The 15,780-nt window shown below is 36.5% G+C and overlaps 1 protein-coding gene across 1 annotated transcript in view; it reads left to right on the forward strand.

The window, feature by feature from the left end:
* The window catches only part of NOL10 (nucleolar protein 10), a 299,928-nt gene that overhangs the window by 243,158 nt on the left and 40,990 nt on the right, over positions 1-15,780 (forward strand). The window contains exons 15-17 of the mRNA XM_007935129.1: positions 9,252-9,331; positions 9,523-9,621; positions 11,150-11,239. Coding sequence (XP_007933320.1) covers positions 9,252-9,331; positions 9,523-9,621; positions 11,150-11,239 — 269 coding nt within the window. The remainder of the gene's footprint in view (positions 1-9,251; positions 9,332-9,522; positions 9,622-11,149; positions 11,240-15,780) is intronic.

Consider the following 15,780-nt stretch of genomic DNA (forward strand, 5'->3'; position numbering starts at 1 on the left):
AAAGAAGAAGAAAGAAATCAAGAAAACATGCAATATCTGGGGATACAGCACTAAGAGAAAAAAGGTAGAGAAGGAGAATAATGAAGAAAAAAATGGGAAAAATGCAAAAAGAAAAACAAGGAATGATGTTAACCACGAGAGAAAAGGGGAAAAAAAAATTTGTCAATCATGAACAGGGAAAAGAAAAAGCTGAAAACAAGGACTTGGGTTGGGAAGAATAAAGAATAATCATCAAAAGGACAAAAGTAATATTAATAATTGTAGTTTGAAAACAAACAAATACAAGCAAACTAAATACCAGAAAAAAGAAACCGAAGAAGAGAAAAAAAATCGGTGGAGGACAGAACAGGGCACCCAGGCTCCGTCTATACTGGGATGGAGCTCCTGCAGGCCCAGAAGGTGGATGGTAGTGGGGGATGGCCACACCTGCGTTTACCAAGCGGGTGTGGGTATACGAGGAATAAGAGGAATGTCTCAGTTTTTCAGTTGTGCAGATCCAGAGTGTCCTTGGCGTTGCTGGCAAGCAGAACCTGTTCTTAAGCCCCTGGAATCTGAGAGAGCGCTGTCTCTTTAAATATCCAAAATGGTCAAACCACTTGTAAATATTCAAAATGGCGGCCCCCTCCAGACAGGCAAAAGTCCACAGCTCAGCCCGCCTTTCTCTTCGCCTTCTCCATTTATTCCCCAGCCACCACAGCAGTCCTCCGTGCAGTCCCTGGCTAGCAGGGCTGATGTTTAGGTTGATTCTTAGGTCCTACCAGCACTCAGCACTCTCTAAGCTATCTTTGCCATGCCGTTAGGCTTGCTTTAGGATCACTACCAGAACGCAGCTCCATATGTCTCCTGTTCTGGTATTTTCATGCAAATTCTTCTGCTAGTTGGGGTTTAGTCCACTTCTGTATCCTTCCCTTCAAGGCTCAGAGGTCCAGGATTACCTTCTGTGTCTGTGTTAATTGGTTTCCCTTTTCTTTGTTGAAGAGGGTTTGTGCAGTCTTTCTGTCTAGTCCACCATCTTACTGGAACTCTGGTTTATCATTTTTCTTTGAGGTTACCCTGTAATTTATAGTTTTCTTCCCAAGTTTAGAACAGTCTGTTGTATCTTGTAGTTGTCTTGCCTTCCCTACCATCTAGAAGCTCTGTAATGACACAGGGTTTTCCCTCTTTTGGGTTTGTAATTGTCCTCATTTGTCAATTGATGTCTCAGACTCCCTGTTACAACCTCATAGGCTTATTTACTTTGGATATTTACGTATCTGGGTTGGTTTCTGGGTTATATCATCATGTGTGTTAATGGTCTGTTGTTGGCTGTTGTTGCTTCTCTGTCCAATGGACTTGTTTAGCATCTCTTATAAGGTGGTCTGGTTTTAACAAATTCCCTTAATTTCTGCTTATCTGGAAATGTCCTAATTTCACCATCATATTTAAGGGATGGTTTTGGTGGGTACGTAATTCTTGGTTGGAAATTTTCCTCTTTCACTGTTTTATATATACCATCCCATTGTCTTCTCACCTACATGGTTTCTCTCAAGAAATCCAAGCTTAGTCTTATTGGTTGCCCCTTGTAGGTAACTTTTTGTTTTTCCCATGCTGCTTTCAGGATTCTTTCTTTGTCTTTGGTTTTGGTAAGTTTCATGATGATATGTCTGGGTCATTTTCTTTTGGGGTCTATCTTGTGTCAGGTTCATTGGACTTCCTGAGTGGATGTATTTTCATCTTTCATCCTACCAGGAAAATTCTCTTCCAACAAATTTTTGAAAATATTTTCTGTGGTTTTATTTGTGTCTTCCTGTTCTGGAATTCCAATTACCTATAGGTTATTCCTTTTGATGGTATCCCACATGAACCTTAGGCTTTCTTCATTTTGTTTTGATCTTTTTTTCTGATTGATCCCTTTCCAAAGAAGTGTTCAGGTATTTGTCTTCATTCTCCCTAATCCTGTCTTCCATTGATTCAATTCTGCTTTTGTCCATTGAACCTGTTATTGTTTTTCTGAAAATTTAGTATTAATCTTCCAGATTTCTGTGTCTAGATTTTGTATCATTTCTAATTTTTCGTTTATTTTGTCATTTTGTTCTTGTATTGTCTTTTGAAATTCTTCTAGGGTTTTGTCTGTGTTTTCCTTGATATGTCTCTCAATCCTTTGAAGATACCTAAATATAATTATTTTGAATATCTTATCAGGGAGTTCCAATGCTGCGTCTTCCTCAGGGATGTGTTTTGGGTCTGTATCCTGCTTGGTCCCTTGTTTCTCCTGCTTTATCTTGCTTCTTTGTGTGGACTGTGATGCTCTGTGGTCTCCAAGCTATTGTGATGTTTTTGTGTTTGTATTTAATTGGTGATTGTATGTTGGAGTGACTTCTCCATTATTTTCATGTTCTTTGTTTTGTTTTTATGTTATCTACACAAGCAGGGTACTGAACTGCGCTCCTCTATTTGCTAGTGGGGAGCACTTACACACTCTCCATTGTCTCCTTTCCTGTTGCTAGCCTCTTGTATGTCCCTGCTGCCCTTGGCAAACAGAGCCTTTTCCCTAGGTCCTTGGAATCTGAATGAGAATGCTATCACTTTAAAATCCAAAATAGTTACCACTTGTGAAGATTCAAAATGGCTGCACCCTCAGTAACTTTCAATATCCAAAATGGCCACCACTTATAAACATTCAAAATGGCTGCCACTTACAGACATTCAAAATGGTTGCTGCTTACAGACATTCAAAATGGCTGAACTCTCGGTCACTTTAAATATCCAAAATGGTTGCTGCATGTAAACAATCAAAATGGCTGCACCCTCCGGATAGTGGAAGGTCAACAGCTCATTTGTCTCCCATCTTGCTCTTTCCCTTCCTAGTCTTAGGCCACTAGTGCAGTCATCCCTCCAGCCCTTGGTGATCAGGGCTGATCTTTTTTAGGTCAATTCTGAGGTCCCAACACTACTTGGAACTGTTCAGGTTGTTGGTCCCGTTGGAGTAGCTGACAGTCCGCAGCTCCGATTGTCTCTGTACTCGTTGTTTTCATTCAGGTTTTTCCACTACTAGGTGCCTAATCCACTTTATAGTTCCTTTCAAAGCTCAGGGCTCTAGGATTATCTTCTGTATCTCTGTCAATTGGTTTTTCTTTTCTTTGTTGAAGAGGGTCTGTGTTGCTTCTCTGCCTATTCCTCCATTTTACTGGAAGTCCAGCAGGGCCAATTTTTAAGTCAGTTCTTAGGTCCTAACACCACTTAGTCAATATCCAAGCTGTCCGTGCCATCAGGATCGCTGGCAGATCATAGCGCCATATGTCTCCTTTTTCACTGTTTTAATGCAGTTTCTTCTACTAGTTGGATTTTAGTCCACTTCTGTGTCATTCCTTTCAATGCTCAGAGCTCCAGGATGTATCTCTGTTAATTGCTTCTCCATTTCTTTTTTTAAGAGGTTGTATGTAGTTTGTCTGCCTATTCCACTGTCTTACCAGAACTTGACATCTGATTTCTTTTTTCTTTTAAAATGCATTTTATTGAAATACAATTTATGTACAGTGAAATACACCAAACTAAAGTGACATGGGTCAATGCATTTTTTTTTTTTTTCTCAGTGTTCCCTCTACTCACCTCCCACCCTGGTAACCAACAAATAAAGCCTCCATCCATACATAAACCATTCCTTGATTTTTTACAATAATGAACTAGTACTATATTTGTCCTTCTGTGATTGACTTATTTCACTCAGCGTAATGTCCTCTAAGTTCATCCATGTTATGCGGTGTTTTGCAGATTCTACATCATTCTTCAATGTTGTATAGTATTCCATTGTGTGTATGTACCATAGTTTGGTTGTTTGTTCTTCTGTTCATGGGCATGTAGGTTGTTTCCATCTTTTAGCTCTTGTAAATAGTGCTATGATGAACATGGGTATGCATACATCCATTCTTGTCCTGACTCTCACCTCTTTAGGATATATGCCTAGCAATGGGATTGCTGGATCAAATGATATCTCTAATTCTAGTTTTTTAAGGAATTGCCATCTGCTTTCCACAGTGGTTGTATCACCTTACAGTCCCACCAGCAGTGTATTAGATACCCAATCTCCCCACATCCTCACCAGCATCCATTATTTTCTGTCTTGTTGAACTTTGCCATTAGCGCTGGCGTGAGGTGGCATCTCACCATTGCCCTGATTTGCATCTCTCTGATGGCCAATGATCATGAGCATTTCATATATTTGCTGGATACTTGAATATCTACTTTGGTGAAGTGTCTATTCATGTCCTCCACCCATTTTTCATGCTCTGGTGGCGTAGTGCCTAAGGCACTTGACTGCTAACTAGATGGTTGGCGGTTCAGACTCAAACCAGCCGCTTCTCAGAAGGAGAATTGGACAATCTACTTCCATAGAGATACTGCCTTGGAGACCCAAGGAGGGGTTGCTACGAGTCAGAGATTACTCGACTGCACATAATAACAATCGCAGCCAATTTTTCAATTGGATTGTTCATCTTTTGTTGTTGAGATGTTGGAGCTTTCCACAAACCATAGAGATAAGTCCCTTATCAGATATGTAATTATTCACAACTATGAATTTGTTGCTGTCATTTTGTTATGTGCTTTTTCGTGGTGTTGACTTCTTTGTTCCATATAATTTTCTGTGCTGAGCTCGTTTTGTTTATGAATCGCATTATCACTTCCTTCATTGCTTTTGTTTTAATATTTGCTAAATATTTGTGCTTGTCCTCTTTTTGATTTTAATGTGAAGGTTTATCATTTTTCCTTGAGGTTACCTTGTGATTTATAATTTTCTTCCCGAGTTAAGAACAGTCTGTTCTATCTTGTAGTTGTGTTGACTTCCCTACCATTTAGAAGTTATGTAACTGCACATTTTTCTCCCCTCTTTTTGGTTTGTAGTTGCCCTCATTAATTGATGTCTCTGGTTCCTTGTTTACTGTCTTATAGGCTTCCTTACTTTGGATGCTTCCATAGCTGGGTTGGTTTCTGGATTATATTATCGTGTGTGTTAATGGTCATTTGTTGTTGACTATTGTTGTTTCTCTGTCCAAAGGACTCCCTTTAGCATCTCTTATTAGGTTTATCTGGTTTTAACAAATTCCCTTAGTTTCTGCTTATCTGGAAATCTCCTAATTTCACCATCATATTTGAGGGACAGTTTGGCTGGGTACATAATGCTTGGTTGGAAATTTTTCTCTTTCAGTGTTTTATATATACCATCCCATTGTCTTCTCACCTGCATGGTTTCTATCGAGAAATCCGAGCTTAGTCTTATTGGTTGCCCCTTGTAGGTAACTTTTCATTTTTCCCCTGCTGTTTTCAGGATTCTTTGTCTTTGGTTTTGATGAGTTTGATGATGATATATCTTAGTGATTTTCTCTTGGGGTCTATCCTATTTGGGGTTCTTTGGACTTCCTGAATGGATATAGTCTCATCTTTCATCATACCAGGAAAATTACCTTTTAATAAAATCTCTGACAATTTTCTCAGTGGTTTTCTTTTTCTCTTCTTGTTCTGGAATTCCAGTTTTTTGGGAATTCCTTTTGATGGTATCCCACATGAACTTTAGGCTTTCTTCATTTTGTTTTGAACTTTTTTCTGATTGATCCCTTTACAAGGAAGTATTAAGGTATTTGCCTTCAGTCTCATTAATTCTGTCTTCCATTGATTGAATTCTACTCCTTTTCCCATTCAATGTATTACCTGTTTCTGAAAATTTAATATTAATCTTCTGGATATCTGTCTTTGCATTTTGTATCATTTCTACGTTTTCATTTATTTTGTCATTTTGTTCTTATATTGTCTGTCAACATTATTCTTGGGTTTTCTGTGTATTTTCCTCCATCTTGACAGTGTTTTCCTTGATGTGTTTCTCAATTCATTGACGGTACCTATGTAGAGATCTTTTCAATTCCTTATCAGGGAGTTCCAATGGTGCATCTTCCTCAAGGATGTGTTTTGGATCTGTATCCTGGTCCCTTGTTTCTCCTGGTTTTTCTTGCTTCTTTGTGTGGACTGTGATGCTCTGTTGTCTCTGAGGCATCGTGACTTTTTATGTTTGTATTTAATTGGTGATTGTATGTTGGAGTGACTTGCTCATGATTTTTGTTTTCTTTGGATGTTATCTACATAAGCAAAGTACTGTGCTGTGCTTCTCTATTCGTTAATTGGCAGTACTTATATACTTACCACTTGTTTCCTTTCCCATCATCAGCCTCCCATTTGTCCCTGCCGCCCTTGGCAAACAGAGCCTATGCTTAGGTCCTGTTTTAATTCCACTAGTTGGTGCCTCATCCACTTTTATATACTTCCTTTCAAAGTTCAGAGCGCCAGGATTATTTTCTGTATCCCAGACAATTGGTTTCTCTTTTCTTTGTTGAAAAGGGTCTGTGTAGCTTGTCTGCCTATTCCGCCATCTCACTGGAAATCAGCATCTGATTTCTTGACTGTTGCTTCTGTGGGTATCGATTGTAGATCCAAGTAAAATGAAATCCTTAACAGCTTCAATCTTTTTTTGTATATTGTGATATTGTGAGGGTTTTTGTTTTCTTTGTGTTGAGGTATAACCTATACTGAGGGCTGTAGTCTTTGATCTTCATTAGTAAGTACTTTGAATCATCTTTACTTTCAGCAAGCAAGGTTGTGTCATCTGCATATCGTGGATTGTCATTGAATCTTCATGTAATCTTGATGCCATGTTCTTCTCCATAGAGTTCAGCTTCTTGAGTATTTGCTCAGCATACAGATTGAATAAGTGTAGTGAAGGGATACAACCGCAGCACCCAGCTTTTCTCATTTTAAACCATGTAGCATCCTCGTGTTGTGTTCAAATGACAGCCTCTTGATCTATGTATAGGCTTCTCATGAGCATAATTAAGTTTTCTGGAATTCCCATTCTTCCCAATGTTATTCATAATTCATTATGATTCATGCAGTTGAATGTCTTTGTGTAGTCAATAAAACACATGTAAACATCTCTCTGGTATTCTTTGCTTTCAGCCAAGATCTATTTGATATCAGCAATGATATCCCTTGTTCCATGTCCTCTTCTGAATCCAGCTTGCATTTCTGGAAGTTGCCTATCAATATACTGCTTCCAACCATTTTTTAATTATTGTGAGCAAAATTGTATTAATGGTATTGTTCAATAATTGCCACATTCTGTTAGATCACTCTTTTTTAGAATGGGCACAAATAGTGATATCTTCCAATTGGTTGCCCAGGCCGCTATCTTCCAAATGGCATAAACGAGTAAGTCCCCCCAGCACTGCATCCATTTGTTGAAACATCTCAGTGGATATTTTGTCAATTCCTGGGGAGCCTTGTTTTTCACAAATTCCTTCAATGCAGCTTGAACATCTTCCTTCGATACCATTTGTTCTGTTTTTTATCCTGCCTTCTGAAGTGGTTGAACGTCAACCAATTCTTTTTGAAACGGTGACTTTATATTCTTCCATCTTCTTTTGATACTTCCTGATTGTTCAGTACTTTGCCCGTAGAATCCCTTAATAATGCAGTTTGAGGCTGTATTTTTCCTTCAATTCTTATAGCTTGAGAAATCCTGAATGTATTCTTCCATTTTGGTTTTCTAACTCCATATCTTTGCACATTTCATTATAGTTCTTTATTTTGTCTTCTTGAGCGCCCTTTCACGTTTTCTGTTCAAGTCTTTTATTTCATTGTTTCTTCCATTCACTTTAGCTGTTTTCCATTCAGAGCAAGTATTAGAGTCTGAATGCTGGATTAAGCAAAGTTAAATCAGGTTCTCTATTTTTGGTCTTCTTAGAGCCTCTAATATATTATTAGATATAACTGTATATTGTTAATCTTTGGGGGAGGGATAGTATGAAACATTTCCTAAAATTACTTGACCATAGAATTATTTTTTTCCTTAGAACATCTCTTGGGACTAGTGTCCTGTAGAGCTAAACATGAGAAATGCTGCTGCTGCCGTCGGATTCTGTTTAAAATTAAATTTAATATGAAAAGCTTTCTGCTTGACTTTAATTTATGACTTGGAATGAGAATAGTTTTATGACATAAAATATAATTTTTATAGACAATAGAAGATATAAAAATTATTGTTATTATCATATATATGTATGTGTTTATTTTATAATTTGGTAACTACACAAACTGACTATTCTGAGGAAAGATTAGATAATAAACACATATGCCAGTACATAAATTTAGAGGCTGTCCAGTGTTGCGTTTTATTAAGGTTCAGATCTGTTTCTTAAGACTTCTCTGTGGAAGTCCTGACCCTGTAGTTCTATTAATCTATTAAATTCTAGGAAAGTATTTTTCACACCAAAACTTTATTTTATAAGATTATCCTAAATTTAATTTTGTCTTTTCATTTTGTTATGTAATGGGTATTATTTTGTACTACTGTGTTATTTTGTCTTGTACCTAATTTTCATGTTTGTAGATGTCTATTTCTAAAATTTGGAAATCAAGGTAATGTCCTTTCAAAGATAGTCATTTCATATCATACCATCTAATGTTCTTCCTCATGTGGGCATATCATATATTATTCTCTTCTTATTTTTATTATGGTAAAAATGTATGAAACAAAATATTTACCAATTCAACACTTTTTTACATATGTAATTAATTAGATAACTTTGATTTCATCATATTATTTGCAACCATTTTATTGTCTAATGTTTAAGATAAATATTCTCATAACATTGTACTGTGTGAATACTTAAAATTAATAAAGTGATTGCTACAATACAGTCACTCCTCGGAAGGAAGGTTGGGCAATCCTACTTCCGTAGTGATACTGCCTTGGAAACCCAAGGAGGGGTCGCTATGAGTCGGGGCCGACTCGACGGCACATAACAACAACAACAACAACAACACAATATAGGAAAGCATCCTTGTGTAACCACCACTGTCCTTACTTGACAGTAGAGAAATTAGCAACCTATTTTTGAGCCTAAAAATTATTTTTGTAATTGAACTGATTTTGTGTACTCTAGAAATCTGAGAACCAATAGTATAAGGAGCCTTTCTTTACCAGTCTTTCATAGTTCATAAAGACTTTTAAAAACAATTTTTGTGCTTAGTATTACATTTAAAGTAAGGAACATATTGTTGAAGTGGATTTGTCATTTTCTCCATAGTTAATTGAAGAAGATTAGTAATTGGATCTTTTCATTTTTACTCAGAAGTGAAATCTTCTTATAACCAAATTGTTGTTTGAGAAAAACTATTATAATAAAAATTTTTATAATAGCCTCCCTCTTTTGATTAACTTTTCCTAGGGCTCACACATCTCATTGGATCACCTTTTCTCCGGGCATATATGCATGGATTTTTCATGGATATAAGACTGTATCACAAGGTAAATACAAAACTGCAGTTATTGTAGGTGATTATTGAGCGATCTATAGCTATTTCTTTGTTTGTTACTTATGTTTTCATAATGTATACTTAGGATTTTTAAGAAGTCTGTGTATTCTTTGGTGTAGTTGTCATGGTGGATAAGAAACGTGGTGCTAAATAGGATTCTTTCTTTATTTTCCCTTTGAAAAGGTGAAACTGATGGTAAATCCCTTTGCATATGAAGAATATAGGAAAGACAAAATTCGACAGAAGATAGAAGAAACACGTGCACAGAGAGTTCAACTAAAGGTAAATATTGGGGTCATCATTGAATTTACCAGAGAAAATGTACTTAATTTTTATTTTGTGTATTATACCAAAGAAATCAGCCATCCTCTTCTTAGTTTTCCATCCTTAATTTATGAATACTTATGATATATTTTATTTCTCATAAGGGTAAATACTCTTTAGTTTTATCATTACGAACTCTACAGTGTTGTGTGGAAAAATGCCAGATAGGTATTGTCAGCTCTAAGAAAATCTGATTGTGTTTTTAAAAGGGTTTTTAGTTTTGGGAGAATTGAGGCTTTGTAATATACATTTCTGGCTGAAATTTAGTAGTATCTTATGCTTTCTATTTGGATTGTGGGAAAAAGTCATTAGATGTCAGGCTCTAGTCAGGAAATAGAAACCCTATAAGCTATTTTAATAGAGAAAATTTAATGTAAAGAATTTTTAACAGGTAGTAAACTATAAAGGCAAAAACATGAAGGTATCAGTAAGCAAAGTAATAACTGCAAGAAGCACATTTCACTCCAAGTCTGGAGAATGAACAGAGGCAGGCCCTGAGGAGCTGGTACTGGGGCCCTTGAGGCTTAATGGAATGTTGTTCTTTGGAATGTTGCACAGCTACACTAGAATCATCTGCTGTTGCTGGGACTATCTGTAGTAGCCAGGGGCAAAGAACTGTTACACAAAGCCAACACAAATGGGAATCAGACATCAAAGAGCAAGTCCTGACTCCCTCTTCCTGCCTTCCAGTTTCTCTCTGCTACCCCTTGTTGATTATATTTAATCACCAAATGATGCAGATATTTTTAGTTTAATGTTGGTTAAGAAAATTGTGTGTGTGTTTGTGTATAAGTGTATGTATACACACACACACATATACACATATACACACACACACACTATTTCAGTAAAAAATCTAGTGGCTGTTTTCTAAAATTATCTCAATACTTTTTCTTTTTTCTGCTTACTTTGTTAACATTTTTAAAGAGTGATGAGTTTATGTATTTTGTCAAGGGCAGACTGAGCTAAGAGTATTTTTTCCCTAGCTGTTTATTATGTTAAAATTCTCAGATGCACATCTAGAATTCCCTTTGGAAATTTGCCATCTGGGAAACAGGAAACAGTACAACTGATCCTCAAGTACCATTTTAGCAGTTTCCTGCAATTCCAGCCATGGCTATAGTACCTAGCCCACTGGCCTCTTGATCAGTAGTGGATCATGGGCCCTTTATTGTTCATCTATAAGCTGCCAAATACAGCTTCTCCAAGTTTGCTTCTAGTATGCTGGAAAAAGATGTGGATGAAGGCAAGTCCTTTCAGCACCAAGCTCATGTTGCTATTTCTGTACCATTTGGCCCACCTGAAAACACTGATATGCCTAAATTATTTCCTACTCTGGGGATAATGAAATTTTAAAATAATAGTTTAATGTCTTCCATTTGTACAGTTATACTTCTTACAGAACTATTAACCTTTAAAACTATGACATAGATACCTTAGGATAGTTTTGTTTTTTGTTTTTTTTTTGTCCTTGTTTTTCTACTAGAAATTGCCAAAAGTTAACAAAGAATTGGCACTTAAGTTGATTGAGGAAGAGGAGGAGAAGCAGAAATCTGTGTGGAAAAAGAAAGTTAAGGTAAGATTTTATAAAACAAAATATTTCTACACGTTCTTGATAACACCATGTATCTTTTTGATTGAGGGACTGTAGTGGCACAGTTGTAGAATTCTCACCTTCCATGCGGGGAACCTGGCTTCAATTTTTAGCCAGTGCACCTTGTTGGTAGCCACTACCCATCTGTCGGTGGAGGTTCATGTGTGGCTATAATGCTGAAACCTGATCCAAGTTTCAGCAGAGTTTTCAGACTCTGACAGACTAGAAAGAAAGGTCTGGCAAAATCTAGTTCCAGAAATTAGCCAGTAAACCCTGTGGATCACAAAGATCCAGTCCATAGCTGATCATGGGAGTGGCTCAGGATCAGACAACATTTCATTCTTTTGTAGATGGGGTCAGCATGAGTCGAGAGTTACTATGAGTCAGTGGTCACAATGCTTCTTTTAGCTGATATTGTCATCTTTAACCTCTATACCACCAGAGCTCCTAATATCTCTTTAGTACACTGTAACTCATAAGTTAGAAATAAATACAGTGTTTCATTTCTTTATAAGAAACAAAAAGTAGTTTGGGTAGTGCTTGTCTTCTTCTCATTGTATAACTTATGATACCGACCAAGTGTCTTGTCTTTGCCTCAACGAATTGTCATACTCCTAAGTTTGGATGAGCATCCAACATTTTATCTTTTGCCCTTATTCAACTTACAACTTTTCTGGGGCATTTTCCTCCTCCTTATCACAGCCAATTTCCTCATTTACATCTGTAAGTTCCTCTGGCTGCACATCTCAAGTCCTTCATCTCACAGACAGCTGTTTCTTTATAGTCTATTCTAATTTTCTTTTCTATGTTATACTTTCATCTTTGTTGGCCAGTTGTCTTTTAGTTACCTTTTTTGTAAAATGTCACATGGGTTCATCATTGTGAATCAAGAAGGTAACACAACCACTACATGGTTTCCTATCTGGGTATGAACAGAGTAACAAATGCATAGTGAACAGTCACCAGCAGACTTTGAAAGAAGCAATGTGATTGGCCACTGATCATGATGCACATCTACATCTACAAAGGGATTTGTGGACTGAAGAGCTACCAGCAAAGTTTCTACTTTATGCAAATACTCACAGTTAATATACCATGGTAACTAAAATTTAAACTGTGTTGTTTGGGGACTGATGTTACTTAACTTACTCAGGGTGGCAACTTTTACTCCTATTGGAACTGTGCAAAGCAAGGAGTTTCTGTATATTATCACTAATCAAATCTATGTTTCACTGACATTTATGCTGGTACAAATTCTCTAAAGAACAATCAAGATAGTATTTATTTCAGAACCTATGTGTGGGTCGGCCTGCTATGGCTATCTGTTGTTTCTAGTGTAAGTGTAATGAGGAAGAACCTTAGTAATTCTTACCTTCTTTCATCAGATAGTAGTTTCTCTCCAGCAGTTTGAAGCTGGAGGTACCATCTTTTCAGCTATCTCCCTGATAACAAAATTCTGCAATTAAATTCTTCTACAAAATGGTGTTTGTAAAATTTATCATAAATTTGCTTTTTGGTGGCTTGCTGACCCAAATCAGGTCCAACTATCAGAGCTCATTTTCATTCCAGAAGTATTTGTATACGGTCTTTTAAAAATCCAAGGCTGTTCTTACAAAAAACTTACATGATTTTGTTGTTTAATAGTTTTATCTAATGTAAAATGAAGACCTTAAAAATCATTCACAAATTAAGGAAAGAATCCTTCATGATAATTGTAAAGAAGACATAGAAGAATTGTTATATTCATTAGTAGGTCATTAGTCTTGGCCTTTGAAGTCTGCTCTTTAAAACCTCAAGAGCTTTAATAGCTCTGATATCTCCTGATTTGAAAGTCAGCATCTTGCAGTTAGGTTTTGCTTTGGCTCCAACTGAAATTTAATGGAGACAGGCAGTGAAATGTCTTCCCAAATATTGCTACCACTGATAGCATAATAAAAAGCAAGATAAGATGTTTATAGTACAGATGATGTTGAGCCTATAATGGGAAAAGACCTGCCGCATGATCTCAGTAAGCATTATCTTCTGGTGGATATTATTCAACTTACAAATTTGGTGGTATTAATTCTAATAATAATTTATTTATTCTTTCAACAAGCATATATTGAGCCCCCTGTCAGCATAAGAATCTGAGCGGTGTGGGCATCAGTGTGATCCATTTGATTTGTAATGGCTTGATTTTTGGTTAGAGCCATTTTTCCTACAAGTGTCATGTTTTTGCCTTTTCTGCCAATTTTTAAATTTATGAATATCAGATCAGAAGACTAGCTGACAGTATTGCTGTAAAGTCTTGTATGAATATATTTGTCTTGGTTTCTGGAGTAGCTCTGTCAGGGATTTTGCCATGTATGATGTATCTTAGCCATGGGTATTTTGTGACTAGTAAACTATGGAAAACATCTTAATCATCTCAGGAGTTATTCAGTACCATTAGGAATTTAGGTTAAAGTAATAATTCATCTCTCAAACCAAACCAAACTCACTGCCATTGAATCATTTCCAACTTATTGTGACCCCCATTGGGTTTCCAAGGATGTAAATCTTTAACAGAAGCAGACCATCTCATCTTTCTTCCTCAGAGTGGCTGTAGGGTTTGAAGCACTGACCTTTTGGTTAGCAGCCAAATGCCTTAACCACTACACGACCAGAACTCCTTAGTTCATCGCTATAGGGAAGAAAATAATTATGCATTGATGGTTTGGCTTGGATCAAATCAGTTGTAACATCCATGATTGTTTTTTAAACAATAGCTTAAATTTTTTTTATTTGCTTTTACATTTTTACTTTAATTACACATACACATAGTTTTCCAGGGTTTGTTAGGAACACAAGCTATCTTATTGTCCTTTTTTTTCCACCTCTTATTTTCACTTCTCCCAAAACAACGACTTTTGCCTTTTTAGCTGATTATTTTGATATAAAACACTATGTTTATAGTGCTGCTTCTTGACTTTTTAGTGTTAGGTGTTATCTTTGGATAGCCCCATATGGAAAATAAGAATTCAGCTCTCAAGACATGTACTCTTCCCATCCCTACACCCTCACTCCCAATAAGGTTATATTGTAGTTTTTGTTAAATCATTTTTCATCATTTCCACTGTCATGACTGTGTAAATGCTGTTTCTAGCCTCATCAAGAGTTATGTAGTATGCAAGGTTACGTTTCCTACACTCTTCCCTGAAGTTGTCTTTTTTGTTTTCTATTTAGTTATCACTGAACTCCCAATTCTTTGCCAGTTTCCTAAATCTATTTAAGATATTTATATAGATTAGATGTGATATTAATTTTTACCTTCCTAAGAAGCCTCTCCTAGGTCTTCCTGCACCATTCTGGAGTAATTAAATGCTAATCCTGGTATGTAGTCATCATCCTGGGATTTCCCTTTACCATCATCCTGATCATTCTCTCTGCCTCACCCTGCATTAGTAAAGAACTAGAAGAACCTTCAGTTTTTTGCAGTTTTCAGACAAGTAATAGTCATTCAGTGTGAGGGTATAGTAAAAAATATTTTCAAACATGTAAATTCTTAAAACAAAAAATTACCCTTACACTCTGCTTTTTTTCAGGAAGTTACTAGAGAACTGATTCTTTAAAATAAGAGAGTAAACCAGGAAAGAGGAAGAGTCCAAGGGAATCTTGAACTGGATGATTATGTGCCATGTCCATTTTCAGTCAGAAATCTAACCAGTAATGCTGGCTACTTGGTGGGCCCTTTCAGTCTAGAGACTCACGTTCTTTAGTGCTGGGACATTTTCTTGGGGAAAAAAAGTTTTAAATAAATTTCCTCTGCTGCCTTGATTATTCATGTTTTAGAGAGATTTAAAAAGCTGAATGGAAACTCCAAAATATGGGCAAGGTTCGTTAGTCATTGGGTGGTGATTTGGCCAAACTTTATTTTGTGAAGTTCCAAATATCAGTATCGTTTAGATCTTTTTCTTGATTGGCCAGATTCTCCTGCATGGAGGACAGAGGCCTGACTACCAGCATTCTGGGAACCGTAGGTCAAGAATGTGGGGTCTGGGGCCCAATGGTATCTCATTATCTAATATGGAAGCATTCATTTCATCTTCTTGTTCTCACTATGCTGGTGTCTCCCACCTCCAGATATATCTTTTATTTATTCCAGAAAATAAACAGCTTTGTGAAGTTGGAGATGGGATTTTAAATAGACTTTCTATCCTTTTTTGCTTTCAGAATTTTACTGCTCTTGTTTTCTTTCCCGTCCTCATTCTTAAGAGTTTATATCTTTTTCCCTAAATCTTTTTTCTGTTATGTCAGTGTTTCAGGAGATGCTTTACTTAGAAATCCAAACCAACTTAATTTCATAGATATCATAGCATTGAAAGAATTGTTTTAAATGCCAAACACTCTTTATACATATTACTGTCACTGTGTTAGGACAGAATACTAATAAGAAGCATCCTATTCAGATCTGTAAATATCGCCTTTGACATAGGGCTATGTTAAGAACAATATAGATGTTTTCCACATTCTGGTGGTGTTTAGTGTGTGTGTGTGTGTGTATT

This window comes from Orycteropus afer, unplaced genomic scaffold (genome assembly GCF_000298275.1).
Source record: "Orycteropus afer afer isolate SDZICR_OR568_19922 unplaced genomic scaffold, OryAfe1.0 scaffold00025, whole genome shotgun sequence".
Taxonomy (NCBI): domain Eukaryota; kingdom Metazoa; phylum Chordata; class Mammalia; order Tubulidentata; family Orycteropodidae; genus Orycteropus; species Orycteropus afer.